Here is a 27,837-nt window from a genome sequence, read left to right as displayed (position 1 = left end):
GTAGTGTGTACATGTTAATCCCAAACTCCTAATTTATTGTGCATCCCCCCCAATTGGTAACCATAAGTTTGTTTTCTATGTCTGTGCGTCTATATCTGTTTTGTAAATACATTCATTTGTATCTTTTTTTTTTTCAAGATTCTACATAGAAACGATATCACATGATACTTGTTTTTCTCTGGCTTACTTCACTTATGATAATCTCCAAGTCCATCCATGTTGCTGCAAATGGCATTATTTCATTCTTTTTTATGGCTGAGTAATATTCCTCTGTGTGTGTGTGTGTGTGTGTGTGTGTGTGTGTGTGTGTGTGTTTATCACATCTTTATCCATTCATCTGTCAATGGACATTTAGATTGCTTCCATGTTTTGGCTATTATAGATAGTGCTGCTATGAACATTAGGGTGCATGTATCTTTTCGAATTAGAGTTTTCATCTTTTCCAGATACATGCCCAAGAGTGGGGCTGCTGGATCATATGGTAACTATTTTTAGTTTTTAAGGAACCTCCATACTGTTCTCCATAGTGACTGTACCAATTTACATTCCCACCAACATTGTAGAAGGGTTCCTTTTTCTCCACACCCTCTCCAGCATTTATTTCTTGTAGACTTTTTGATGATGGCCATTCTGACTGCAGTGAAGTAATACCTCACTGTGGTTTTGATTTGCATTTCTCTAATAATTAGCGATGTTGAGCATTTTTTCATGTGCCTGTTGGCCATCTGTATGTATTCTTTGGAGAAATGCCTATTTAGATCTTCTGCCCGTTGGTTTTTTTTTTTTTTTTTTGATATTGCACTGTATGAGCTGTTTGTATAGTTTGGAAATTAATCCCTTGTCGGTTGCATTGGTTGTAAATATTTTCTCCAATTCTGAAGGTTGTCTTTTTTGTTTTGTTTATGGTAAGTTTAAGTTTAATTAGGTCCCATTTATTTATTTTTGTTTTATTTCCATTATTGTAGGAGATGAAGCCAAAAAGATAACTGCTGCGATTTGTGTCAGAGAGTGTTCTGCCTATGTTTTCCTCTAAGAGTTTTATAGTACCGGTCTTAACATTTAGGTCTTTAATGCATTTTGAGTTTATTTTTGTGTGTGGTGTTAGAGAATGTTCTAATTTCATTCTTTTACATGTAGCTGTCCAGTTTTTTCAGCACGACTTATTGAAGAGACTGTCTTTTCTCCATTGTATAGCCTTGCCTCCTTTGTCATAGATTTTTTTTTTGTTTCTTTTGGCTGTGTCGGGCCTTGGTTGCGGCACCGGGGATCTTCGTTGTGGCACGTGGGATCTTTCGTTATGGCGTGCGGGCTTCTCTCTAGTTGTGGTGTGTGGGTTTTCTCTCTCTAGTTGTGGCACACGGGTTCCAGGGCATGTGGGCTCTGTAGTTGTGGTGCATAGGCTCCAGGGCATGTGGGCTCTGTAGTTTGCATGCTCAGGCTCTCTAGCTGAGGCATGTGAGCTCAGTAGTTGTGGTGTGCGGGCTTAGTTCACATGTGGCATGTGGGATCTTAGTTCCCTGACCAGGGATCGAACCTGTGTCCCCTGCAATGGAAGGTGAATTCTTTACCCCTGGACTACCAGGGAAGTCCCTGTCATAGATTAATTGACTATTGGTCAGTTCCTTAAGTTTTTTATATTTTCTTCATGTAAGCATTTTTATCTTTGTCTGACTTTCCTTCCCTCTTTTTCTTCTTCCCTCCTTACCTTCCTTCTTCTCCTCTCTCTCAAGTATCAGAAACTTTTAATAAAACAGTAAAAGATGCCAAATTGTAACTTACAGTTTATGAAATGAAGATGAAATCAAATGTGTGTGTGTGTGTGTGTGTGTGTGTGTGTGTGAGGTAAATCAAGTGAGTAGAATTTGTAACCTGAATCAGTGATCCATGAAACTTCTGGCATATTTTTTGAAGGTTTCCAACTATCATATACAGTACCTGACTTAAAAAACTTGGTTAAAATAAAGAACTGACATAGCTGTTCAAAAGTATTTTTGCTTAAAAGAAAATGACAAGAAGAGGACAAGTAGATATATATGCCTTAAACCTTTAATGCTTTTTGATACCCATAAGAAATCCCATCTTTGGGGAATTCTGTGTGCCATCTTTCTTTCCTTTATATTTTAGTTCAGCAGTTTATTTTTTTAATAAAATTAATGGCTGCTGAAAGTGAAATAATACACATACGTTTGTGTTATTCATTTTCTACTTTTCCAAGATGATTTGACTTGTAAGAAACTGATGATGCCAGTTTGATCTAATGTTTATATCTTGACTCCTCTAGTCTGTAGGGTATATCTTGATTATGTTTTACATTGTGGTGTAATTCTCTGATATTTGTATTATCCTGCAGCTTCCTTATGTAAACTGAAATATATTCATATCTCACATATATTGCATTTATATTTCTGTATTTTTTAAGCACTACAAAAACTGACTTAAAATATATTGTGCTTTACATTAAATAGAATGGTGGTTAATTAACACCAGGAAATAATGTTGAATTCTGCAGATTTGCCTGTGAATAGAAAAGAGGATGTTAGCATATTGAACAGAATATTCTCAATAAACATGGTAGTGCAGTGAGTCCTGAGAGACAGTGATGTATATTAATTACCTTGGCTCATGTTGCTAATTGCCAGTAACTGTTTTCTTATCTATTTTATTACTTTTTTGAATTATAACTGGCTTGCAAGTAATAGAAGAACAGATTTCTGAAAGTATTATTTTTAAAAGCAGATTTCGTAACTTCATAACTTCACAAGTTAAAACATTTCATAACTTCACAAGTCAAAATTTGACTTGTGAAACTGAATTGATAAGATATTGAGTGAAAGTAAAATCTCAAACTCAGCACAATTTTGTTGTATTTTAAAGTTGACATAACTTAAATGCTGCTAATTTGTTATCCACGTATTTAAAAAGGTAGGCAGACCTGGTCTATCATGGCAGTGCTTTGATTTTTCCCCTGATTTTGATACTTGAAGGAAGCAAAGTTTATTTAGCACTCTCTACTTTTAGAGTTTCATCCCATTAATGCAAGTATTTGGTTGTTAGATCATTTTCAAGGTAGTAGATTTTTTTTTTTTAATAGTTTGAGAGATGACTGGAGATGTTGAATAGGGAGTGTTTGAGAAATGACCCAGAGTTAGAGAATAGGTTCTTTGTATGGCATTCTTGAATGATTGCAAATCCAGTAGAGTGGTTTGAAGATGTAGGTGATAATTATGTTTCTTTATACGTTTGAGAAGGCAGGTAGCAGCGTTCTCCACAAGCTGGAGTCTGGAGAGCAGGCATTTCACGAGGCCCTAGAGAAGGGAATTACAGCAGTCAAAGAAAGAAGAGATGTAAGTATGGCTGAGGGTTTTCCGTAAGTTGAGGCAGCTGCATATATAGGGCAGGTTCAGAATAATTTATGAACAGAATAGAGTGTTGATAAGCAAAAGGTCAAGTTGACAAGAAAAAGATCAAGAAGAATTTTTGAAGATAAGTGTGGGGTGAGAGGGAGAGCATTTTTATATAAGTTTATAATTTTTACTCTTATCCAAACCAATTTAGTCAATTCTTACTTCAGGAAGTTAAGCTGGAAGGCCTGGGGGGATGGGAGGTGGGGGTGGGAAGAAGAATCCATAGGCCATAGACTTTGTTCATGTCGTATCTTAGTTGATGGTTTCTGGTGAAAATACTAGGGAATGTCAATTAATTTACATAAAGCTTATTGAATCGAATATAATATGTTCAGTATAATTGAGTATAAAGCTTTTGTAGTTACTAAGAGCTATTGACTGTAGGCATAAACTGATTTTAAAATGTGTAATGTAACATGTTAAAATTGCAGTACTTCTTTACGAAATATTTGTGTACTGAATATTCATCTATTCTCAGTTTAAATAGCCGTCTTAATTTTTTTTTTTTAATATTCTACTCTTGCGCCCAAACCTGAAAATGATATTTTCTTGCCAGTTTTTTTTTTGGCTTCGATTACCAGGTAGCTATTGATTAAATACATTCTTGATTTTCACTAATTTATTAAATACATAGATAAAGAGTAATTTTCCATTTGATCCCGTTTAAAAACTGACCTATCATTTGAAATTTTCACCTTTGTGTATAAATCTTACCTCTCAGTAAATAACCACTTAGGCTAATGATTTTCAGTACTCGTTGATTAGGAATTGGTAGAGTATCACAGTGTAATTACCTTTCTTCTGGTTGAAGTTTTCATTTCTGGTTGAAGTTTTCATTCCTCTAGCAACTGTATTTGCCTGTGTGTAGGAAAAACACCACTGTTACATGTAGCAGTAAATTTATTCTAGGTATTGCCAGCACATTTGGCTAGGATGGACAAAAGTACATATTTACTGCTTAATGTTTTTAATGACTAGTGTTAATTTATAAAAAACGTTAAGACCATTTATAGCTAGTTTCTTCTATGGTATAGCTTAACAAATGTTTCTCATTTGAAAATATTTTATTGGTTTTCGTTCTCAGATATTTGTGTCTTTTTATTAGAGTGATTGTTTACTTATGTAGCCAATTTGATAATAGAAAATGTTTTATAGCCCCTGCCAGAAAGAGAATTATAACCTTGAGTTGTGCTTAATGGTCAAAACAGTGAGTTCTTTCTTGTTGTAAGGTCCAGTCTCTTCATGAAGAATTCAGTCTGAATCATTTAGAAGTTAGCTGTCATTTTCTAATGCATAGTTAAGACCGTAAGGCAAAATTTCTGTGCCCTTCTTTTTTCACACTTATTCTATATTAAAATCACTTGTTCAGTGCACTTGGAAATTGGAGAGATCAGTTGAAGTCTTTGTTGTAGCTGATAGGTTTACAAATCTGATTGGTTAGAAAATGAAGCTTTCTTAATGTTAATTAACTACAGCGTGCAGACTTTTTCATAGTTTGCAGTCTTATTCATATTCCTAGTGATATAGTAATGTAATCGTTACTTCCTGCTTTAAAATGTTATGTTTGGTTTGATATTTTACTCTAATATGGAGAAGTTGGCAGCTGTTTACTTTGTAGGAGAAATTGGTCCTAGGAAATGAAGTGAAAAATGAGTTGTATTTAAGTTTTTCTTAGAATAGTTATGTCTTTCTTAGAATAGTATGTCAGTTAACAGTTTCATTAAATTTTAATTCTCATTTAATTCTATCTATATAGGTTAATGAACTTTCTGAGGAAGAAGAGGAAGATGAAAAGCTGGAACATACAGAAGAACTTCCAGAAGAGGGTGCAGAAAAATCAGATGACATGCCAGAGGTGGTACAGTTAAGGATGACTGAAAACATCCTGGAACCAAATAGTGTTACAGCATCAACAAGGTAGTATTTCAGTTGAAAGGACTTTAGTTTTGAGCATTTCATTCTAGATGTAAGTTCACTCAAGCACTAAATCACACAGATTGTAATGGTATATGAAAGATTAGTTTGTATGAAAAAGAGCAATAAGAAAATTTTAAAGAAGCAAACGTGTTAAGGAGTTTTCAGTTATTAGCATTTATACCTTTCTTTAAAAATATAACCTCTTATGTATATTTCCTCTTAAAGTTTATTTGTTTTTGTATTATTAGTGTATTAGTTGGGTTGGGTAAAATTTCAGAACCTTTGGAAGTAGAATTGCTAGAGAAAGATACAGTGGTTGAGTTGACTATATTTCCAGGTCCTAGTCTAGAACTAGATTGAACTAGGCTGTAAAGAGAGGACTCTGTGATCCTTTAAGATAGTGCTTTCCAATCCTTTCCATGTATAAAGTGATATTTATAGGGCATACTGGGTAAACTTGGTAAATGTGGTAAGCTGGAGGCACTATCCTAGCACATAGCTGGGACTATTGGACACACTGTTTAGGAAGCATTAGAGAATTTAAGAACTCCCCGTAGGTAGCTCTAGGTTTGCTGAATTCTGTCCTTACTTTTCTGTAAAGCTCCATGGTTTTCTAACTAGGGGGACAGTTATTTGTTTAGGCCACTAGATATTTTTCATTAAATTTGTGTTTAGCAGAACGGTGGTTAAAAAAGCAGAGGAAATAATTTAAGAGTCAGACAGCAAAATGTCATTTTAAAATAAGTAGTAATTTAAGGGAAGAACTATTCAGGGTCATTTAGAAAAATTATAAAGTAGTTTAAAATGTATACTTCTAAATACAACTATTACATTTCTCTGTGGCCCTCTGGATTTTTATATTATGTATAGTTTCTTCAGACGTGATTATAGTTATGGTATATTAACAAGTTTATTCACTCTTTTGCCCCGATTTAGCTTTTTGTTTGTGCTTTTCTATGTTTACATGACATTCTTTACTATATTTTAGTTATATATTACAATATTTATAAGCTATATGTTAAATTATTTAACTGTATCTTAATTATATATTTACTGTCATTCTTTTTTCTGAACTTTGAGTTATTCCAGCTACCTTGTCATTGCTATACTACTATACAACCTTTGTTCTTGGGTCCTTTTTTCCTTCTTTTGACTTATATAAATTTATTAGGCTCAAAGAGTAAATTTTTCTATGGCTTTTGATAAGTATTTCCAGACTACTTAAAAGACTTGGCCCATTTTGCATTACCATTAGCAATATTTTCTTGAGCACCTGAAAACAATAGATTTAAATTGGTGTTCTTTATTTTGTTAATTTATAGAGTTATGCCCTCCAATAAGGTAACCATTAGCTAGCTACATGTGGCTATTTAAATTTAAACTTAAAACAATTAAAATTAAATAAAATTTAAAAATCACTTCCAGGGACTTCACTGGTGGCGCAGTGGTTAAGAATCCGCCTGCCAGTGCAGGGGACACTGGTTCGATCCCTGGTCAAGGAAGATCCCACATGCCACGGAGCAACTAAGCCCGTGCGCGACAACTACTGAGCCTACGCTCTAGAGCCCGCGAGCCACAACTACTAAAGCCTGTGCACCTAGAGCCCATGCTCCGCAACAAGAGAAGCAACCACAATGAGAAGCCTGTGCACCACAACGAGCCCCCGCTCACTGCAGCTAGAGAAAGCCCATGCAGCAACAAAGACCCAATGCAGCCCAAAATAAATAAATAAATTTATTAAAAAAAAAAATTACTTCCACAGTTGTACTAGCCACATTTCAAGTGCTCAGTATAGCCATATATGATTTGTGGTTACCATATTGGACAATGCAGATATAGAGCAATTCTATCATTGTAAAAATTTCTTTTGGATAATGCTGGTTTAGAGAGCAAATTCATTAACTATTTTTATATATTTAATTACCAGCAAGGTTAAATATTGTTTCAAATGCATGATTCCAATAGTTTCTTCTTTTTGATCATCTGTCTAGCTTTGTAGAGGATCCTCCTTCCCTCCAACACAGTCATTTTTTTTTTTTTTAATTTTTTAATTTATTTTTGGCTGCATTGGGTCTTTGTTTTTGGGTCTTCATTGCTGCACACGGCTTTTTCTAGTTGGGCTAGTGGGGGCTACTCTTTGTTGTGGTGGCTTCTCTTGTTGCAGAGCTCAGGCTCTAGGCGTGCAGGCCTCAGTAGTTGTGGCTCACAGGCTCTAGAGTGCAGGCTCAGGAGTTGTGGCGCATGGGCTTAGTTGCTCCGTGGCATGTGGGATCTTCCCAGACCAGAGCTCGAACCTGTGTCCCCTGCATTGGCAGGCAGATTCTCAACCACTGTGCCACCAGGGGAGTCCCAAACACAGTCATTTTTAGATGGAATCATTAGAGATTGGTGGTAATCAGTATTCCTTAATTGAAAGTTGTAGAAACAGATCTTGGTTAATGGAAAGAAAAAAGGTAATTTATTAGAAGAATGCTGGATAGGTCCCAGAGTTGAAAGGAAAAGCAGAGAGAAGAACATGGCAGCTTTGGAGAATTTAGTAACAGAGGGTCATGGAAGAATCTCTTCAGCATGTGGCTGTTGCTGTGAGATTTCCAATTACTTCTTTTCATCTGTCATTCTGCTCAAGACCAGATTCCTGTGGGGTAGCAGAGGAGAAGGTCTGGCCTAAATTGGGTCATGTGCCCATTCCTGGCCAGGGTAGAGCTGGGTCATTGTAATTTATGCATGTACCAAGAGCATTGGATGGAGGGAGGAGCTAGTTTGCCATAGAAAAATGGGGCTAATACCAAAAGAAAGGGATAGGGATATGAGGCAACAAAAATAGATGTGTATGTCACAGTGGTCTTCTAGATTTAGTGTTGATATCTGTAAATTTCAGTTAATATTTATACATTAACATTTTATTTTAATTTTGGCCGATTGGTTGCATAAAGGTAAAAAATACATTCTTTGATATCCACCTTTAATGAAAGAAAGGTAGGGGAGAAATATCCTAGAATGCACAGGGTCTAGAAAATAGGGAGTGCTTAATAAATTCATTTTAGGGAATTAGTGGATACTGTATTACATGAAACTAGAGATTGAACTTTTGCTAACTTAATGTTTTGTCTCTGAGTTTTTCTTTCAGGTTGTTTGCAAACATTTTATGGAATTATTAGGTAGCCTACTTTGTATTTCTGTGGGAAGATATATTAGAAACCTAAGGGAAATAAACATTAAGTGACAGTTTAGCAGTTCTCAAACATTTTGGTCTCAAATGTTATACTCTTACAAATTATTGAGGACTCCGAAGACTTTTGTTATGTTGATTTTATACCTCTGGTTATTTACCACATTATAAATTAAAGCAGCATATTTAAACTGCTGGGAGTGTTCTTTGTTGAGTTGTACTTTGGAAGACGCTTAGTATTTGTAGCTGAAATACAGCTATTTGTGATCTAACAGGTTTTTTTGTTGGTAGATTTCTCCTCCTCTATAGTTTTAATTCATCGATTTTCGAACTTTTTGGTTTAATTTGAGGACTACAAAGAACTTTTGTTACTGTGGGTTATAGCTATTGGTGTTTACTCTATTAGGAACCAAAACTGAGAAATTTTTTTAAAGTAGTAATGAACTCATTACATGTTAATGTAAAATTTTTTAATCAAAAGTAACTTTTCCAGAATCTCTCAGAAATTTTTAGTGAGAAATTTTTTAATGGCATTGTTTTACATTTGTACAAATCTCTTTAATGTCTGGCTTAAAAGATGGTAGCTAGATTCTCACATTTTCTTTTGCATTTAATGTGTTGCCATATGTTATTTTGGTTGAAGTAATGTGAAGACGGTCTAGCATTACACAAGTATGTAGTTGGAAAAAGGTAGAGAATTTTTATAGCCTTTTTAGATAATTGTGGATATTCTTCTTTGACAATACACCAAAACTTGGTAAGTGGTAGTTTCTTAAAGGTTATTTGTAATGTGGAACCTGAAAGCATATCTGAATTTTTCGTACTCTGATCCATCAGTCTGTTTTGTACTTTGAGAGAATCTTTTAGCCATGCTTAATTTTGTGATATGGTATATTGGTTATTTGGAAAATACTGCCTTACTGAGTTATTCAGAGCTTCCAAATAGTGATATATTCTGTTATATAATATCAAAATGTATATTCTTTAATATCATTATTGATTGTGTCAAAATATCTTTAAGTATTGGGATGCTATTGAGTTTATGGTAGAGGATACAGGTTTTCCAGAATTCTAATTTTTGCTTGAAAACCCAAATTTTATCAGTACTGTTAGTCTTGCTCATTTTTGAGAAAATTTCTGCCAGATATTCAAGTTGGAATAACCATAGTCTGTCAGTCAGTCTTTCAAGTAAAAATGGGTATTCCATGGTAAAAGTTCATTTCTCAACTCAAACAAGACAAGCATTGTACTAAGCTGTGCAGCAGAGTTGCTTTGTGTGTACTTCCTATTTGTCACACCAAATATTAAAAAGAAGTGTACTCAAGGTCTGAGATAAAATTAATAATATGTATTCTTCATCAAGGACTGACTCCCTTTTTAAAAAGATCACAACTGGGTAGTGATGAAGAATGCAATGGCCATGGTATAGTTTGATACCACTTGCCTGGACTTAATGCTAAGACCCCAAGGAATGTTTTTCCACCGTTGATTTTGTATCATCAAATATCAGCACAGTGAAAAAAGCAAATGTTATGAAAACAGTTTTGATCTTTTGTTTCATGGAACACCCTTTGAGAACCAGTGGTTTAAATATTCATGTATGAGTTGTATTGATTGACTTATTTATACATCTGTTATTTCTGTACGTTGTTTGCCGTTCCATATGTTAAGATTTGAGCTGAGTTGAGTGGAAAAAATGGTGGGATTTAGAGTGTGGGTAGCCTAGGGTGCGTAAAAGGCAGAAGTTTTGGTTGCTTCTGAGGCTCAGTCTTATCCATGAAGTTCTTGGAAATCTCAAGCTTGCTTCTAAAGTGCCTTGTATCTGTAGATGAAAAATTATTGCTTTATATTCACATGTTTATCTAGTATTTGGCCTTATTTACATATACAAATGTTAGGGGAATCTTTACCTTTTAAAAATTTAAAGGGAGATTGAAGAGTTCTGAAAGAGTTCTTTATTTTCCCTGTGCTTTTCACAGTCTTTTTCCTAGGCTGTATTGGAAAGGTTTATTTTGGCTTGAGGTTAGTTAATTTTTAATTTATATTGCTTCCAGAACTACAAATAAAAAACCAGCTCACTGACATTATTATAAAGTTCATTTAAAGTTGTGCTCTTAATTTAATGCCTTGCTAAAACTTGGAATTTAGAAAGAATGAAGAATTTGATACTATCTTTTATGTACTGTTGATGCTAGGGCTTCATTTTGGTGAGTTCATTAGCTTATGATGGTTCGATTTTAGCTGTGATGCAGGAAAGGTGTAGTGATTAAGAAAGAGCTCTGAGTTGAGGCAAATTGGTTTGCACTTCATTCTGTGGATACCTTATTGAAGAAATAAGCCTTCAGCTGACTATAGGGGTGAGAGAAATGTAGTAGTAACTTTTTCCTTTAAATCTATTAAATAAGCAGTTTGCAGAATATTTCAGTTGACAATCAATTCACCACATTTTTGCTAGCTAGATTCCACTTAAAAGTGCAAAGAGAGGAAAATGTGCTTTGGTGGGAGTATCAGAAATGTTGGGTGGGAAAAAGTAGAATTTATGCTTTGGGTGATGATTTTATTAAAGTTAAACATTTTTTGAAGTATCAGAGCATAATAGATATTGACAGGTTCTCTTCCTCCTTCCTATTGCCCTGAAAATTATGCATTTGACATTTTAAAGACTTGTGGTTGTTACAGCTTATTGACTAACTTTCTAATAGTGAGGCATCTTTCCAGTTTACTCTTGCTCTTGTCATAGGTATAGGGTATTCCCAAGTTGATGGGGAAAGTGAAGAAATGCGTTTTGCTTTTGACTGGAAGGGGATATGTGGTTTTGGGTTGTTTTTGTTTGTTTGTTTGTTTTGTCCGTGCTGTGCGGCATGTGGGATCTTAGTTCCCTGACCAGGGGTCAAACCTGTGCCCTTGCCCCTGCGTTGGAAGTGCTGAGTCTTAACCCCTGGACTGCCAGAGAAGTCCCTGTTTTATATATTTATTTTTCGAAACCACAGTTTTTTAAATGGTCTTTTTAGTGGGGCTCTTGCATGAATTATCTGGAAATTATCCTAATTTTAGATTTGAAAAACCATTAATGCTTTTCTGAAAATGGATGATGAGTGAACAGTAGTTCTCTACCTATTGTGCAGCTGTTTCAGCAATGTCATAATTTATAACTCTTGATATAGTGTGATTAATGAAAACAAACAGACTTTTTTTTCTGCTTTACACTGGGTTAGGCTTAAATATTTTTATAGGCGTTCCAGCCAGATTCAAAATTTTGTCCCCCTTTCCCTATCTCCCACCAAGTTGCTTATTTAGTACTTGGGAAAAAATTTGTGGACTGTTGATTGGGTTCCTCCTTGTCAGTAGTGACCTCATGTTGCAGCCTGCTTCCGTTTAGACTGCAGCTCTGATTGCTCAGCAGTTTTTGTAAGCCTGTCACCATCCTTTATGATATTTGAAGTCACTTTACCTTATGTTTTTGTTAGGATATGACACAGTGCCTAGAATGGCTTGCAAGGCTCTGTTACACAGGTAAAATGATCCTTATCAGATTTAATTGAAGCAGAGCTACAGTACTTTTATTGAAGTATTATTTGTAATATTAAATATTTGCAATTGGGAGATTAAAATAATAGTAGTTCCCTATGATAATTGTATTTGAATTACAAAAAATAGTAATTTGGATAAGTGGCTGCAAGATTGATTTTGTGTTCTCAAGAAGATTATGTGATTCTACACAGATTTAAAAATAGAGTTAACAGCAGAAGGGAGAAGAAGGTCAGAATGACTACAGTCTTTAACGTTATACTTGATTGAAGCCTAAAATACATGTGACCCTTGTGATTTATTGTTTGCCCTTTTCGTCTGGTGGTTTAATGAAAACAGTTAGGATTTTTAAGTGGCCTTTATGGCATCTGTCTGTAGTACCTAAGTAATTTGACCTTGAATTTGTCAGCATTTATTTTTTGTGTGTCTTTGTTAATCAGAACTCACATTCTTATGATACTTATGTTATTTTGCTTCTGCAGATGCATAACTATATTGATAAATCTTTTTTATAGCTGTAGGTGTATGTTAGCCTTGGTTTGTACATAAGTGCTTTATTCCCCACAGAACTTGGCAAAAGTCTGAAAATAAAGAATAATTAAATTCCTTGAAATCGGAAAACTAAATCAGTCCTTTTTCCTTCAGAAATTCAGAGAACAGTTTTACAGTCAACTTTGTAGCCTCGGTGTGACTCGTAAAGTACAAAATCTATTTATTTGATTTGTTTACTATAGCTTTTTGGGGTAGGGAATCTTTACTTTCATACTAATAATCTAGCTTGCTGATGACTACTTTTATATATTTTAAATTTAATTCCCATAGCACTTAAAAGGGATAGGAAACTGAAAGATCAAATCCTCTGCCTACCCATCGAATTTTTTTTTTATATTTGTTTATTTATTTATTTTGGATGCGCCAGGTCTTAGTTGCAGCACATAGGATCTTCGTTGCAGCGTGTGACATCTAGTTCCCCGACCAGGATTTGAACCCAGGCCCCCTGTGTTGGGAGCGCAGAGTATTACCCACTGGACCAACAGGGAAGTCTCTACTCATCGAATTTAAGACCATTAGAACTTTTGTTCTGTTTGGCTCCTTTAGATAACTGGAAAATATTATTATTATTTTTTTTAATACTTATTTATCTTATTTATTTATTTTCTTTATTTTTTTGGCTGTGTTGGGTCTTAGTTGCAGCACACGGGATCTTCGTTGAGGCATGCAGGATCTTTCATTGCAGCACATGGTCTCTTTGTTGCAGCACTCGGACTTCTCTCTGGTTGTGGCACGGTAGCTCCAGAGAGTGTGGGCTCTGTAGTTTGCGGCACGCAGGCTCTCTCATTGAGGCGCTCGAGCTCAGTAGTTGTGACGCGCGGGCTTAGTTGTCCTGTGACATGTGGGATCTTAGTTTCCTGACCAGGGATAGAACCTGCATCCCCTGCATTGGAAGGCAGATTGTTTACCACTGGACCACCAGGAAAGTCCCTGGAAAATATTATTAAAGTTTAATCTTTTGGGAGCCTAGGTATAGATCTCGGCCAGTGTTTCTTAAGTTTGTTAGTATGGATAAGAACCATCACTGGTGCTTATTAAAAATGTAAACTCTTGGGTCCTACCTCAGAGGTTTGGGGAGGGACCAAGGAATCTACTTTCTTAAAGTGTTTTTGTTTTTGTTTTTAACTGGGAAAGAAATTATACATACAGAAACGGGCATAAAACAAATGTATATCAAAACAGGTTAGTAAAAAGCAAATATCCAAATATCCCAGATCTAGAACTAAGCACTGAAAACACCCTGGTAGCTCTCACAATCCTGATCTCCCTCTCCACTAAAGGTAACAACTATGCTGACTTTTATGGCAATCACTTTCTTATATATTTCTGAGCTTTATGAAAATTAAACTTGCTGTATGTGTTTTTTGATCCAGCTTCTTTCACTAAACATGGTATGAGAATTTTAGCCATGTGGTCACATGTCACTGTGGTTTGTTCATTTCACTGCTGTAAAGTATTCCATTATATGATGGCACCACAATGATCCAATTTACTGTTGCTGGAAAATTGGATTATTTTTATTTTTGACTATTGTGAGTAACATTGCTGTGTACATTGTTGTACACATCTTCTGGTGCACACATGCATGCACATTTACTGTCTTTCAACTTAAGTAACTATTGCTAAATTGTTTTCCATAGTGCTTTCTCCAGTTCTCATTCTGAGAGTGTGTGAGCCTTCCCATTGCTTCACATTCTTGAGTACTTCATTGTCATTTTAATAAGGTCCATCCCTTTTTCATATGTGTAGGACCAATTTCTTCTTTTGTGAGATGCCTGTTCAAGTCTGTTTCCTATTTTTTGTTGGGTTATCTTTTTCTTATTGAAAACGAAGCCCTTTTTTAGGAGCCCTTTAAAAATATATGTTGTAAATGTATTTTCCTCATTGTGTGTTATGCCTTTTCCTTCTCGTATTGTGTCTTCTGATGAATAATTCCCAATTTTAATCAAGCTTATCATTCTTTTCACTTTGTGATTAATGCTTTTTGTGTCCTGTTTAAGAAATCTTTTCCTAAATACACACCCCTGTATTATCTTCTGAAACTTGTATCATTTCACCTTCCTTGTTTAGGTCTGTAATCTACCTGGAATTGATTTTTGTCTGTAGTGTATGACAGAGGTTGCCAAGTTACCTTTTTCAGTATGGATACCAAATTGTTGCAGTACTCGTTTTTGAAAAGACTGTTCTTTCCCTGCTTTCCATAGTAGCATCTTTGTTCTAAATCAAGCATGGGTCTGTTTCTGTTTTGTATGTCTATTCTTGTGCCAGTACCATACTATCTTATTTACTTTGGTTTTATGGTATTTGAGGTCTAGAGTAGGGTCCGGATCTCCAATAAAATAACACTCTTACTTCAGGAGAGTCTGATACAGGCGGCCCTAATTCATCTCTCCCCTCCTCCCCTTTTCCCCTTTCATAACCATAAGTTTGTTTTCTGTGTCTGTGTGTCTGTTTCTGTTTTGTAAATAAGTTCACTTGTGTTATTTTTTTAGATTCCACATATGTGATATCATAACAGTATTTGTCTTTCTCTGTATGACTTATTTCACTTAGCATAATGCCCTCCAAGTCCATCCATGCTGTTGCAAATGGAAAATTTTGTTATTTTTTATGGCTGAGTAGTATTCCATTTGTGTGTGTGTGTGTGTGTGTGTGTGTGTGTGTGTGTGTGTGTATAAACACATACACCACATCTTCTTTATCCATTCATCTGTTCATGGACCCTTAGGTTGCTTCCATATCTTGGCAATTCTAAATAATGCTGTTATGAACATTGGAGTTAATGTATCTTTTCGAATTAGTGGGGGTTTTCTTGGATATATACCCAGGAGTGGAATTGCTGGTAGTTCTATTTTGAGTGTACTTGGAAACCTCCATACTGTTTTCCATAGTGACTGCACCAATTTACATTCCTACCAACGGAGTACAAGGTTTCCCTTTTCTCCACATCCTCACCAACATTTGTTATTTGTATTCTTTTTGATCATGGCCATTCTGACAGATATGAGGTTTCTCGTGGTTTTGATTTGCATTTCCCTGATGATTAGTGATGTTGAGTGATTATTTTTCTTTTGTTTATTTGATTCTTTGTAAAGTGTCTTGTGTCCATGTATCCACTAGCATTTTATTGATAATCTAATCTAATAAAAAAGGGTGAGAAAATCCCTCTGGGAGAATGAGTAGATGGCTAACAATGGCAAATTTGAAAAAGAACAGAGAGATGATGTAAACCCTATGAAAAGTTAAAACATGATAGAAGGCTTTAGTAACAGACTGATGGACTATGTAGTTGAGAATTGGAACTTTTTGAATATTTGTTGTAAGATACAGTAAAAGCTCACCAGAAATCACAAATTAAATGGTGACAAGAATGTGATGTTAGATATATATTTTTTCTCCACACCATTCAACATACTGCACTGTCAGTGGATAACAGTATTAAAAGTAAAATGAATGTTTCTAAATAGGTAACAAATTATCTAAACTTAGAGACTGCTAAGTTACTAAGGAAAATATACCAGATTTAACTTTTATAATGAAATAGCAACCTATAACCAAAATTAAAAATATAATCAACAAATCGTTGTAGCAAAATATCAGAAAAAGATCTAATATCCTAGTTGACATTTAAACACCCTTTGGGGAAAGCCTCATTTATCATTTTTGGTATTTTGTTTTTTTCTGCAAAAGTCACTAAATATTTAACTTTCAGCTCATCTGAAACTGCTAGAAATAGACTGATGGCTACACTGTTTTTTGTGCACATATATGTGATTTTTCTCCCCAGCTTTTCCTGATTTCAGAAATGAAAATGATTAAATGATTTCATTTAAATATGAAAAAAAATTTAAGTACTTTCCTTGAGGGTATCATCATGAAAGCATTTAGCTAAGAATAATTCATTCATGAAAACTAGTATAATATTGGCAGTTAAAAAAAATTTTTTTTAAAGCTAGAGAAGTTATGTGTGCCAAACCAGGATGGCTTACTGTTGTCTGATAAAGCAGTGGTGCAATTTGCTACCGATGTGTTTGCTTAAGGGAGACCTGAAGATTGTTGGATGAATAGTAAATGGTGTTCATTTGGTTTCCTACAGACAATCCTGAGACTATTAACCTGATAGACATTCTTCCTCATGTTGGTTAGAGTATGTGTTGGCACATTTTACAGAGGATCCTCATAAAACTAAATTTACTTTTTAAAAATGATTCTTCTTATGAAGAATCATTTGCATACAGAAAAGTTCACAAATCATAAGGCCATTGAATTATCAAAAAATGAACTCAACTTGTATAACCCCCACCTGGGTCCCTGCTCCTGTCCCTTCTCAAATGCTACCAATCTCTCTGTTGCCCAAAAGTAGCCACTATCTGACTTTGATTATTGTAGATTAGTTTTTTTCTCTTACTGATTTTTTTCCTTTGAAAATCATACTGAGATGTATTTTTCACACAATAAAATGTATTCATTTTATGAATGATGAACACCTATACGTATATATCTGTTAACAACCATGGCAGTCAAGATAGAGACTGTTTCCATCTCTTCATGTGCATCTTTACAGTAATTCTCCCCCTGACCCCTGCAGTTTCTGGCCCCAGGCAATTACTGATCTGCATTCTGTCACTATATAGATGAATGTTGCCTGTTTTAGAATTTCTTATAAATGGAATCTCATAGAATAGGTACCCTGTGTCTGGCTTCTTTTGCTTGTGTAATGTTTTTTGAGATTCATGTTAGTGTATGTATCAGTTGTTCAAGACTTTTATAGAAAAATGCTAAGTATATTCCATGGGATATCCATAGGGATATTCCACACTTTGTTTATCCATTCACCTGTTGGGGTTGATTGCCGTTTTTGGCTATTATGAATAAAGCTGCTATGCTTGTGGAAGTCTTCCTATGGACTTAAACTTTCATTTCTCTTGTGTAAATACCCAGGAGTACAATTGCTGGGTCACTTGGTAGGTTTTATAAGAAAACTGCCAAACTGGCTTTCAAAGTGGTTGGAACATTTACATTCCCACCAGCATTATGTGAATGTTCTATTTGCTTCACATCCTCACCAACACTTTAATTTTAAACATTTTAGTATCCATTTTGTGGGTTTTAAGTTGTACTTTCGATAATTGTGGTAAAAACGAGTCTATTGTCTGTTTTTATAAGTATCAGTAGATATTGTGGTACAAAATTTGCTAGGGAAAGTCTGTTACCAGTGCAATGAATGATGTGAATTTTAGTTTCTATTTTGCCTTTTATTTTTGTAGCCTGAGAATATCCTCTGAGTAGGAGCATGTGCTATTACTTCTGGCAAGGAGTACAGGGCCAAAATTGAGGCCTCCATACTATCCTAGATGGGTACTTTTGTTTGGCCCAGTAGTCAGTTTTTTTCCTTTCAGGCTTGGAATAGGTCAGTGTTCCTTCCAGGTAAGCGCCAGATGAAGTAGTTGCGGCCCCCCCTCCCCTCCACACACACACACACACACACACAGAGTATGTATTTTAAGGGTCTTCTTATGTGAAAAATAATTTCTTTAGAAAATTAGAATAATAAACTTAGTGCATGTTCTCCTGGGTGTATCAAGGGTAGTGTAAATGTGGCAGTTTTCACCACATTTTATAGTCATTTAGTATTGAAAATTTTATAGCTGATTTATTTCTTTGATTACAGTGCCCATATATCTCCTATCAGCATCTTACCAGCCTCTGTGGAATAAGTAGTATACTTACAGAAGACAATTTAAAAATTAAAAAAAAATATTACTAAACTGTAGAAATTAAAATCATGTATTTATTATACTTACTTTAGAGGAAGGATTGTATATAAGGCAGTGAAACCAGTATTTTATGTACTTCAGTCAGAACAAATGAAGAAGGAATGAATTACACTCACATACAGAATAAAGATGAACTTTTTTTCACTTGATTTTTTTTTTTTTTTTGCGGTACGCGGGCCTCTCACTGTTGTGGCCTCTCCCGTTGCGGAGCACAGGCTCCAGACGTGCAGGCTCAGTGGCCATGGCTCATGGGCCCAGCCGCTCCGCGGCATGTGGGATCTTCCCGGACCGGGGCACGAACCCGTGTGCCCTGCATCGGCAGGCAGACTCTCAACCACTGCGCCACCAGGGAAGCCCCTCAGTTGATTTTTTTTGATCTTCTGAAATGATTGAAAATGTCAAAAGAGCTTTTTTATGAAGTTTTTTTTTTTAATGGCTGCTTTATTTATGTATGTATGTATGCATGCATGCATGCATGCGTGGCACACAACATGTGGGATCCTAGTTCCCTGACCAGGGATCGAACCCGTGCTCCTTGCAGTGGAAGTGCGGAGTCCTAATCACTGGACCGCCAGGGAATTCCCTGAAGTCTTTTTAAATGGCTTTATATGTATTGAGGTGAGGAGTGAATTACTGGGCCAAGTGATCATTCATGCCTCAGTAGTAATAGTGACATTATGATTGATTTGTATATCTTATTTGGGCAAATTTCATTTAAAAATTTAAGCCAATATTATGTTTTCCTATTTCTTTTTCCCCTCTAGCCTGTTCATTTATATACCATTATAAAATTTTTTTTTTAAACTGGTTGTACATTTTAAAGTTTGTGTTTATGTGACCAAATAACTAGTTAGGGTGACTGCTTCCCACTAAAATGTGTTCTGTTTTATAGCATTTTAGAAAGAACAATTAGAGCAGCTGTGGAACAGCACCTTTTTGATCTGCAGAGCAGCATAGATCATGATCTTAAGAATTTACAACAGCAAAGTCTGGTGTGTAATAATGAAGCAGGAAGTGTTAATTGTGATGGGGAAGGATCTAATAACCAGTAAGAAACTTTTAAAACATTTTACTGTTATTTATTGAGTTATAAAATTGTTTTTTCTTTTAAAAAACTGTATTTTTTCTTAAATGATGGGGTGTCATCTTACTTGAGCATTTCTGAAAGTCAGTGTGAAAAGTGACTTTGTATATACTTGCATATAAATTGTGTATACTTCTTAACATTGAAAATCTCATAAGTCTTCCATTAAGGTAGTAGGCATTAAGTCCAACACAGCCTGTGAACACCAGATGAAGTAGCAAGCTTACTTTTAGGATCCATGTTATATGAAAAATAACTTTAAAAAAAGTAGAACTATAGTCTGTTCTCCAAGTGGTCACACCATGACATGCAGTTATCTAGACAGATAGGTACAGGGACAGCAGATTGACATCACTCCTAGTGCACATGGTCATTGTGTGAAATGGTAGATGGAATCATCCTTTGCTATTTAACTTATCACCTGCCTCCAGCCTTTGCCCTCCCTACATGCCTTTGTTTTAGGTTAGCTGTTAATAATTGAATTTGTGTAAGTTAAAAGTACTCTATGTACTGTGTGATGTTACTCCACTTTTCATCTGACTTGTTACATTTAAATAACAAAAAGCTTCATCTCCTTTCGTATTACCTCAGCCCTGCACTTTAGGATATATAGGTTCCTTTCTCTGAGACCACAGTGCAATGATTTCATAGTTTGCGTTGATCAGTTTTTGTTTTGGGGACAGATCTACAGAGCAGCATCGATCATGATCTTAAGAAAGATGTACCCAAATTTGGAGAATTCATAGGAAGGCAAAAAAAATTGATGACTGGGTAGAATTCTGTTTTTGTTGTTAAGAATTAGATTTTTAAAAGGCCAAATGTGTCAAGTATACTAGACTAGCTATCAAGTATGAAATGAAACTGAAAAATTAATGGATATAAAAACCAATGCTTGGAATATGTTTATGGAATACCGTATTGTACAACTGCAGGTGTGCCATGTAGTCTGCATAGATGGCATCACCAGCCTGTGCAGCTCGATATGATGGCCCTGATTTATGTGCTTTGAAGGTATGATTTGAACTATACAAGTGGATCTAGGGAGTATTTGAGTTGAATATGAAGGAAAGAAGCAGTATCTAAAAGTTGGAAATAGTAGGAAAATGTTTCAAAGGATGTAATATAAGCAGATTTCTTGGAGTTTGCCCTTAAGTTAGCTAGAGATCCTGAAAACCTATGCCAATACTGAGACAGTATTATGGAAATAACTCATATTCTCATTAATAGTGGTATCATTTTTGTAAACAAAAACCTGCAGTGTTGTGCATATTCTAAATTATATAAGATGAAAAAATATGCAGTAGGAAGCTATTCCTGTTGTACTTGATAAGGTGTTGGACACTCTGGTACCTAGTGCTAGACTTGTATTTTAATCAGTAAACAGGTCATTATTATGATTTAGAGTATGCATTTATAAGGGAAATCATTATTTTGGCACATAAATTATTTTTAAAACCATTTGTTTGCTTTTGAAAATATTCAAAGTGGATAGCAAACCAGGTAGGTTCCTCACAACATCCCATGGAGAGACAAAAATAAACTTTGTACACTTAATAATCTAACTTGGCAAGATAAAGAAACTGTGGTTCTTTATGAAAAAGACAAGTTTTCTTTGACAAGGAAAAGTTTCAGATTGTTACTTTTATTTATTTATTTTAAAGCATTACGTATTCAACATGTGGCCTGATCTGACTTTTTAATCTTCATTACTAGGGTTGATATTGCTGATGGTATTATTAATGCCAGTGAATGTAACAGAGACTGTTCAGAACCTGTGGCTAGCACTAATTTAGACAATGAAGTTATGCAGCAAGATTTTGTATTTGAGGATGAAGAAAATAACCAGGTAAGAAATGCTAAGACTTAAAAATCTCTGTGTTAGGTGTACTAGATTACAATTCTGATTGCTTCATGTGTTCCTTTGATACCAGAAGCCATAGTTCAATATGTTTGCTGTTACACATGTTTGCCTTGATTATAAGTCCCAGGAACATACATACTCTCAGTAGAGGTCAGGAACCATCATTGAGTAGAGAAGTAAATATAAAACACCTTATTTTAAAATACTTTTCTGGAAGGAAACAAATTACCTTGTCAGCTAAGGTGGTTGGTGGTATTATGGACGAATTTTGTTCTTTTTATTAATTTTTTTTTTACATCTTTATTGGAGTATAATTGCTTTACAATGGTGTGTTAGTTTCTGCTTTATAACAAAGTGAATCAGTTATACATATACATATGTTCCAATATCTCTTCGCTCTTGCGTCTCCCTCCCTCCCATCCTCCCTATCCCACCCCTCTAGGTGGTCACAAAGCACTGAGCTGATCTCCCTGTGCTATGCGGCTGCTTCCCACTAGCTATCTGTTTTACGTTTGGTAGTGTATATATGTCCATGCCACTCTCTCGCTTTGTCACAGCTTACGCTTCCCCCTCCCCATATCCTCAAGTCCATTCTCTAGTACGTCAGTGTCTTTATTCCTGTCTTACCCCTAGGTTCTTCATGACATTTTTTTTTCTTAAATTCCATATATATGTGTTAGCATACGGTATTTGTCTTTCTCTTTCTGACTTACTTCACTCTGTATGACAGACTCTAGGTCCATCCACCTCATTACAAATAGCTCAATTTCGTTTCTTTTTATGGCTGAGTAATATTCCATTGTATATATGTGCCACATCTTCTTTATCCATTCATCCGATGATGGACACTTAGGTTGTTTCCATCTCCTGTAGGTTGTTTCCATCTCCTGGCTATTGTAAATAGAGCTGCAATGAACATTTTGGTACATGAATATTTTTGAATTATGGTTTTCTCAGGGTATATGCTCAGTAGTGGGATTGCTGGGTCATATGGTAGTTCTATTTGTAGTTTTTTACGGAACCTCCATACTGTTCTCCATAGTGGCTGTACCAATTCACATTCCCACCAGCAGTGCAAGAGTGTTCCCTTTTCTCCACACCCTCTCCAGCATTTATTGTTTCTAGATTTTTTGATGATGGCCATTCTGACTGGAATGAGATGATATCTCATTGTAGTTTTAACTTGAATTTCTCTAATGATTAATGATGTTGAGCATTCTTTCATGTGTTTGTTGGCAGTCTGTATAACTTCTTTGGAGAAATGTCTATTTAGGTCTTCTGCCCATTTTTGGATTGGGTTGTTTGTTTTTTTGTTATTGAGCTGCATGAGCTGCTTGTAAATTTTGGAGATTAATCCTTTGTCAGTAGCTTCATTTGCAAATATTTTCTCCCATTCTGAGGGTTGTCTTTTGGTCTTGTTTATGGTTTCCTTGCTGTGCAAAAGCTTTGAAGTTTCATTAGGTCCCATTTGTTTATTTTTGTTTTTATTTCCATTTCTCTAGGAGGTGGGTCAAAAAGGATCTTGCTGTGATTTATGTCATAGAGTGTTCTGCCTATGTTTTCCTCTAAGAGTTTGATAGTTTCTGGCCTTACATTTAGGTCTTTAATCCATTTTGAGCTTATTTGTGTGTATGGTGTTAAGGAGTGATCTAATCTCATATTTTCACATGTACCTGTCCAGTTTTCCCAGCACCACTTTTTGAAAAGGCTGTCCTTTCTCCACTGTACATTCCTGCCTCCTTTATCAAAGATAAGGTGACCATATGTGCGTGGGTTTATCTCTGGGCTTTCTATCCTCTTCCATTGATCCGTATTTCTGTTTTTGTGCCAGTACCATACTGTCTTGATTACTGTAGCTTTGTAGTATAGTCTGAAGTCAGGTAGCCTGATTCCTCCAGCTCCGTTTTTCGTTCTCAAGATTGCTTTGGCTATTCAGGGTCTTTTGTGTTTCCATACAAATTGTGAAATTTTTTGTTCTACTTCTGTGAAAAATGCCAGTGGTAGTTTGATATGGATTGCATTGAATCTGTAGATTGCTTTGGGAAGTAGAGTCATTTTCACAACATTGATTCTTCCAATCCAAGAGCATGGTATATCTCTCTATCTATTTGTATCATCTTTAATTTCTTTCATCAGTGTCTTATAATTTTCTGCATACAGGTCTTTTGTCTCCTTAGGTAGGTTTATTCCTAGATATTTTATTCTTTTTGTTAAAGTAGTAAATGGGAGTGTTTTCTTGATTTTACTTTCAGATTTTTCATCATTAGTGTATAAGAATGCCAGAGATTTCTGTGCATTAATTTTGTATCCTGCTACTTTACCAAATGCATTGATTAGCTCTAGTAGTTTTCAGGTAGCATCTTTAGGATTCTCTATGTATAGTATCATGTCATCTACAAACCGACAGCTTTACTTCTTCTTTTCCGATTTGGATTCCTTTTATTTCCTTTTCTTCTCTGATTGCTGTGGCTAAAACTTCCAAAACTATGTTGAATAAGAGTGGTGAGAATGGGCAACCTTGTCTTTTTCCTGATCTTAGTGGAAATGCTTTCAGTTTTTCACCATTGAGGACAATGTTGGCTGTGGGTTTGTCATATATGGCCTTTATTATGTTGAGGAAAGTTCCCTCTATGCCTACTTTCTGGAGGGTTTTTATCATAAATGGGTGTTGAATTTTGTCGAAAGCTTTCTCTGCATCTATTGAGATGACCATATGGTTTTTCTCCTTCGATTTGTTAATATGGTGTATCACATTGATTGATTTGCGTATATTGAAGAATCCTTGCATTCCTGGAATAAACCCCACTTGATCATGGTGTATGATCCTTTTAATGTGCTGTTGGATTCTGTTTGCTAGTATTTTGTTGAGGAGTTTTGCATGTATGTTCATCAGTGATATTGGCTTGTAGTTTTCCTTCTTTGTGACATCCTTGTCTGGTTTTCGTATCAGGGTGATGGTGGCCTCGTAGAATGAGTTTGGGAGTGTTTCTCCCTCTGCTATACTTTGGAAGAGTTTGAGAAGGGTAGGTGTTAGCTCTTCTCTAAATGTTTGATAGAATTCGCCTGTGAAGCCATCTGGTCCTGGGCTTTTGTTTGTTGGAAGATTTTTTAATCACAGTTTCAATTTCAGTGCTTGTGATTGGTCTGTTCATATTTTCTACTTCTTCCTGATTCAGTCTTGGCAGGTTGTGCATTTCTAAGAATTTGTCCATTTCTTCCAGGTTGTCCATTTTATTGGCATAGAGCTGCTTGTAGTAATCTCTCATGATCTTTTGTATTTCTGCAGTGTCAGTTGTTACTTCTCCTTTTTCATTTCTAATTCTATTGATTTGAGTCTTCTCCCTTTTTTTCTTGATGAGTGTGGCTAATGGTTTATCTATTTTGTTTATCTTCTCAAAGAACCAGCTTTTAGTTTTATTGATCTTTGCTATCGTTTCCTTCATTTCTTTTTCTTATATTTCTGATTTGATTTTTATGATTTCTTTCCTTCTGCTAACTTTGGGGTTTTTTTGTTCTTCTTTTTCTCATTGCTTTAGGTGCAAGGTTAGGTTGTTTATTTGAGATGTTTCCTGTTTCTTAAGGTGGGCTTGTATTGCTATAAACTTCCCTCTTAGAACTGCTTTTGCTGCATCCCATAGGTTTTGGGTCGTCGTATCTCCATTGTCATTTGTTTCTAGATATTTTTTTATTTCCCCTTTGATTTCTTCAGTGATCACTTCGTTATTAAGTAGTGTATTGTTTAGCCTCCATGTGTTTGTATTTTTTACAGATCTTTTCCTGTAATTGATATCTAGTCTCATACCGTTGTGGTCGGAAAAGATATTTGATACAACTTCAATTTTGTTAAATTTGCCAGGGCTTGATTTGTGACCCAAGGTATGATCTATCCTGGAGAATATTCCATGAGAACTTGAGAAAAATGTGTATTCTGTTATTTTTGGATGGAATGTTGTATAAATATCAGTTAAGTCCGTCTTGTTTAATGTATCATTTACAGCTTTTGTTTCCTTATTTATTTTCATTTTGGATGATCTGTCCATTAGTGAAAATGGGGTGTTAAAGTCCCCTACTATGAATGTGTTACTGCCGATTTCCCCTTTTATGGCTGTTAGTATTTGCCTTATGTACTGAGGTGCACCTATGTTGGGTGCATAAATATTTACAATTGTTATATCTTCTTCTTGGATCGATCCCTTGATCATTATGTAGTGTCCTTCTTTGTCTCTTCTAGTAGTCTTTATTTTAAAGTCTATTTTGTCTGATATGAGAATTGCTACTCCAGCTTTCTTTTAGTTTCCATTTGCATGGAATATCTCTTTCCATCCCCCCACTTTCAGTCTGTATGTGTCTCTAGGTCTGAAGTGGGTCTCTTCTAGACAGCATATATATATGGGTCTTGTTTTTGTATCCATTCAGCCATTCTGTGTCTTATGGTGGGAGCATTTAATCCATTTACATTTAAGGTAGTTATCGATATGTATGTTCCTATTCCCATTTTCTTCATTGTTTTGGGTTTGTTATTGTAGGTCTTTTCCTTCTCTTGTGTTTCTTGCCTAGAGAAGATCCTTTAGCATTTGTTGTGAAGCTGGTTTGGTGGTGCTGAACTCTCTCAGCTTTTGCCTGTCTGTAAAGGTTTTAACTTCTCCATCAAATATGAATGAGATCCTTGCTGGGTACAGTAATCTTGGTTGTAGGTTTTTCTCTTTCATCACTTTAAATATGTCCTGCCAGTCCCTTCTGGCTTGCAGAGTTTCTGCTGAAAGATCAGCTGTTAACCTTATGGGGATTCTCTTGCGTGTTATTTGTTGTTTTTCCCTTGCTGCTTTTAATATGTTTTCTTTGTATTTAATTTTTGACAGTTTGATTAATATGTGTCTTGGCACGTTTCTCCTTGGATTTATCCTGTATGGGACTCTCTGTGCTTCCTGGACTTGATTAACTATTTCCTTTCCAATATTAGGGAAGTTTTCAACTATAATCTCTTCAAATATTTTCTCAGTCCCTTTCTTTTTCTCTTCTTCTTCTGGAACCCCTATAATGCGAATGTTGGTGCGTTTAATGTTGTCCCAGAGGTCTCTGAGACTGTCCTCAGTTCTTTTCATTCTTTTTTCTTTATTCTGCTCTGCAGTAGTTATTTCCACTATTTTATCTTCCAGGTCACTTATCCGTTCTTCTGCCTCAGTTATTCTGCTACTGATCCCTTCTAGAGTATTTTTAATTTCCTTTATTGTGTTGTTCATCATTGCTTGTTTCCTCTTTAGTTCTTCTAGGTCCTTGTTAAATGTTTCTTGCATTTTCTCTATTCTATTTCCAAGATTTTGGATCATCTTTACTATCATTATTCTGAATTCTTTTTCAGGTAGATTGCCTATTTCTTCTTCATTTGTTAGGTCTGGTGGGCTTTTATCTTGCTCCTTCATCTGCTGTGTGTTTTTCTGTCTTCTCATTTTGCTTATCTTACTGTGTTTGGGGTTTCCTTTTTGCAGGCTGCAGGTTCATAGTTCCCGTTGTTTTTGGTGTCTGTCCCCAGTGGCTAAATTTGGTTCAGTGGGTTGTGTAGGCTTCCTGGTGGAGGGGACTAGTGCCTATGTTCTGGTGGATCAGGCTTGATCTTGTCTTTCTGGTGGGCAGGTCCACATCTGGTGGTGTGTTTTGGGGTGTCTGTGGACTTTTTATGATTTTAGGCAGCCTCTCTGCTAATGGGTAGGGTTGTGTTCCTGTCTTGCTAGTTGTTTGAAATAGGGTGTCCAGCACTGTAGCTTGCTGGTCGTTGAGTGAAGCTGTGTGCTGGTGTTGAGATGGAGATCTCTGGGAGATTTTTGCCGTTGATATTATGTGGAGCTGGGAGGTCTCTTGTGGACCAGTGTCCTGAAGTTGGCTCTCCCACCTCAGAGGCACAGCACTGACTCCTGGCTGCAGCACCAAGAGCCTTTCATCCACATGGCTCAGAATAAAAGGGAGAAAAAGTAGAAAGAAAGAAAGAGAGAAAGAGAGGAAGAGAGGGAGGGAGGGAGGGAGGGAGGGAGGAAGGAAGGAAGAGGATAAAAGAAAAGAAAATAAAGTAAGATTAAAATAAAATAAAGTTATTAAAATAAAAAAATAATTATTAAGAAAAAATTTTTTAAAAAAAGTAAAAACAGACAAAAAAACGGATGGATAGAACCCTAGGACAAATGGTGAAAGCAAAGCTATACAGACAAAATCTCACACAGAAGCATACACATACACACTCACAAAAAGAGGAAAAGGGGAAAAAAATAATAAATCTTGCTCTGTAAGTCCACCTCCTCAATTTGGAATGATTCGTTGTCTATTCAGGTATTCCACAGATGCAGTGTACGTCAAGTTGATTGTGGAGATTTAATCCTCTCCTACTGAGGCTGCTGGGAGAGATTTCCCTTTCTCTTCTTTGTTCGCACAGCTCCTGGGGTTCAGCTTTGGATTTGGCCCCGCCTCTGGGTGTAGGTCGACTGAGGGTGTCTGTTCTTCGCTCAGACAGGACGGGGTTAAAGGAGCTGCTGATTCGGGGGCTCCGGCTCACTCAG

The 27,837-nt window shown here is 35.8% G+C and overlaps 1 protein-coding gene across 6 annotated transcripts in view; it reads left to right on the top strand.

Annotated features, from left to right (window-relative positions):
* FAM13B (family with sequence similarity 13 member B) overlaps positions 1-27,837 on the top strand; it is an 86,670-nt gene that overhangs the window by 27,083 nt on the left and 31,750 nt on the right. For 3 of the 6 annotated variants that reach the window (XM_029216973.1, XM_029216969.1, XM_029216968.1), the window contains 4 exons: positions 3,249-3,344; positions 5,161-5,321; positions 19,240-19,395; positions 21,145-21,277. In XM_029216973.1, coding sequence (XP_029072806.1) covers positions 3,249-3,344; positions 5,161-5,321; positions 19,240-19,395; positions 21,145-21,277 — 546 coding nt within the window. The remainder of the gene's footprint in view (positions 1-3,248; positions 3,345-5,160; positions 5,322-19,239; positions 19,396-21,144; positions 21,278-27,837) is intronic. The other 3 variants (XM_029216970.1, XM_029216971.1, XM_029216972.1) reach the window with 3 other exon arrangements.

This window comes from Monodon monoceros, unplaced genomic scaffold (assembly GCF_005190385.1).
Source record: "Monodon monoceros isolate NGI ecotype Baffin Bay Population unplaced genomic scaffold, NGI_Narwhal_1 Super_Scaffold_12, whole genome shotgun sequence".
NCBI lineage: Eukaryota > Metazoa > Chordata > Mammalia > Artiodactyla > Monodontidae > Monodon > Monodon monoceros.
Note: the sequence above shows the minus strand (reverse complement) of the source record. Positions and strands in the feature narration are given on the sequence as shown.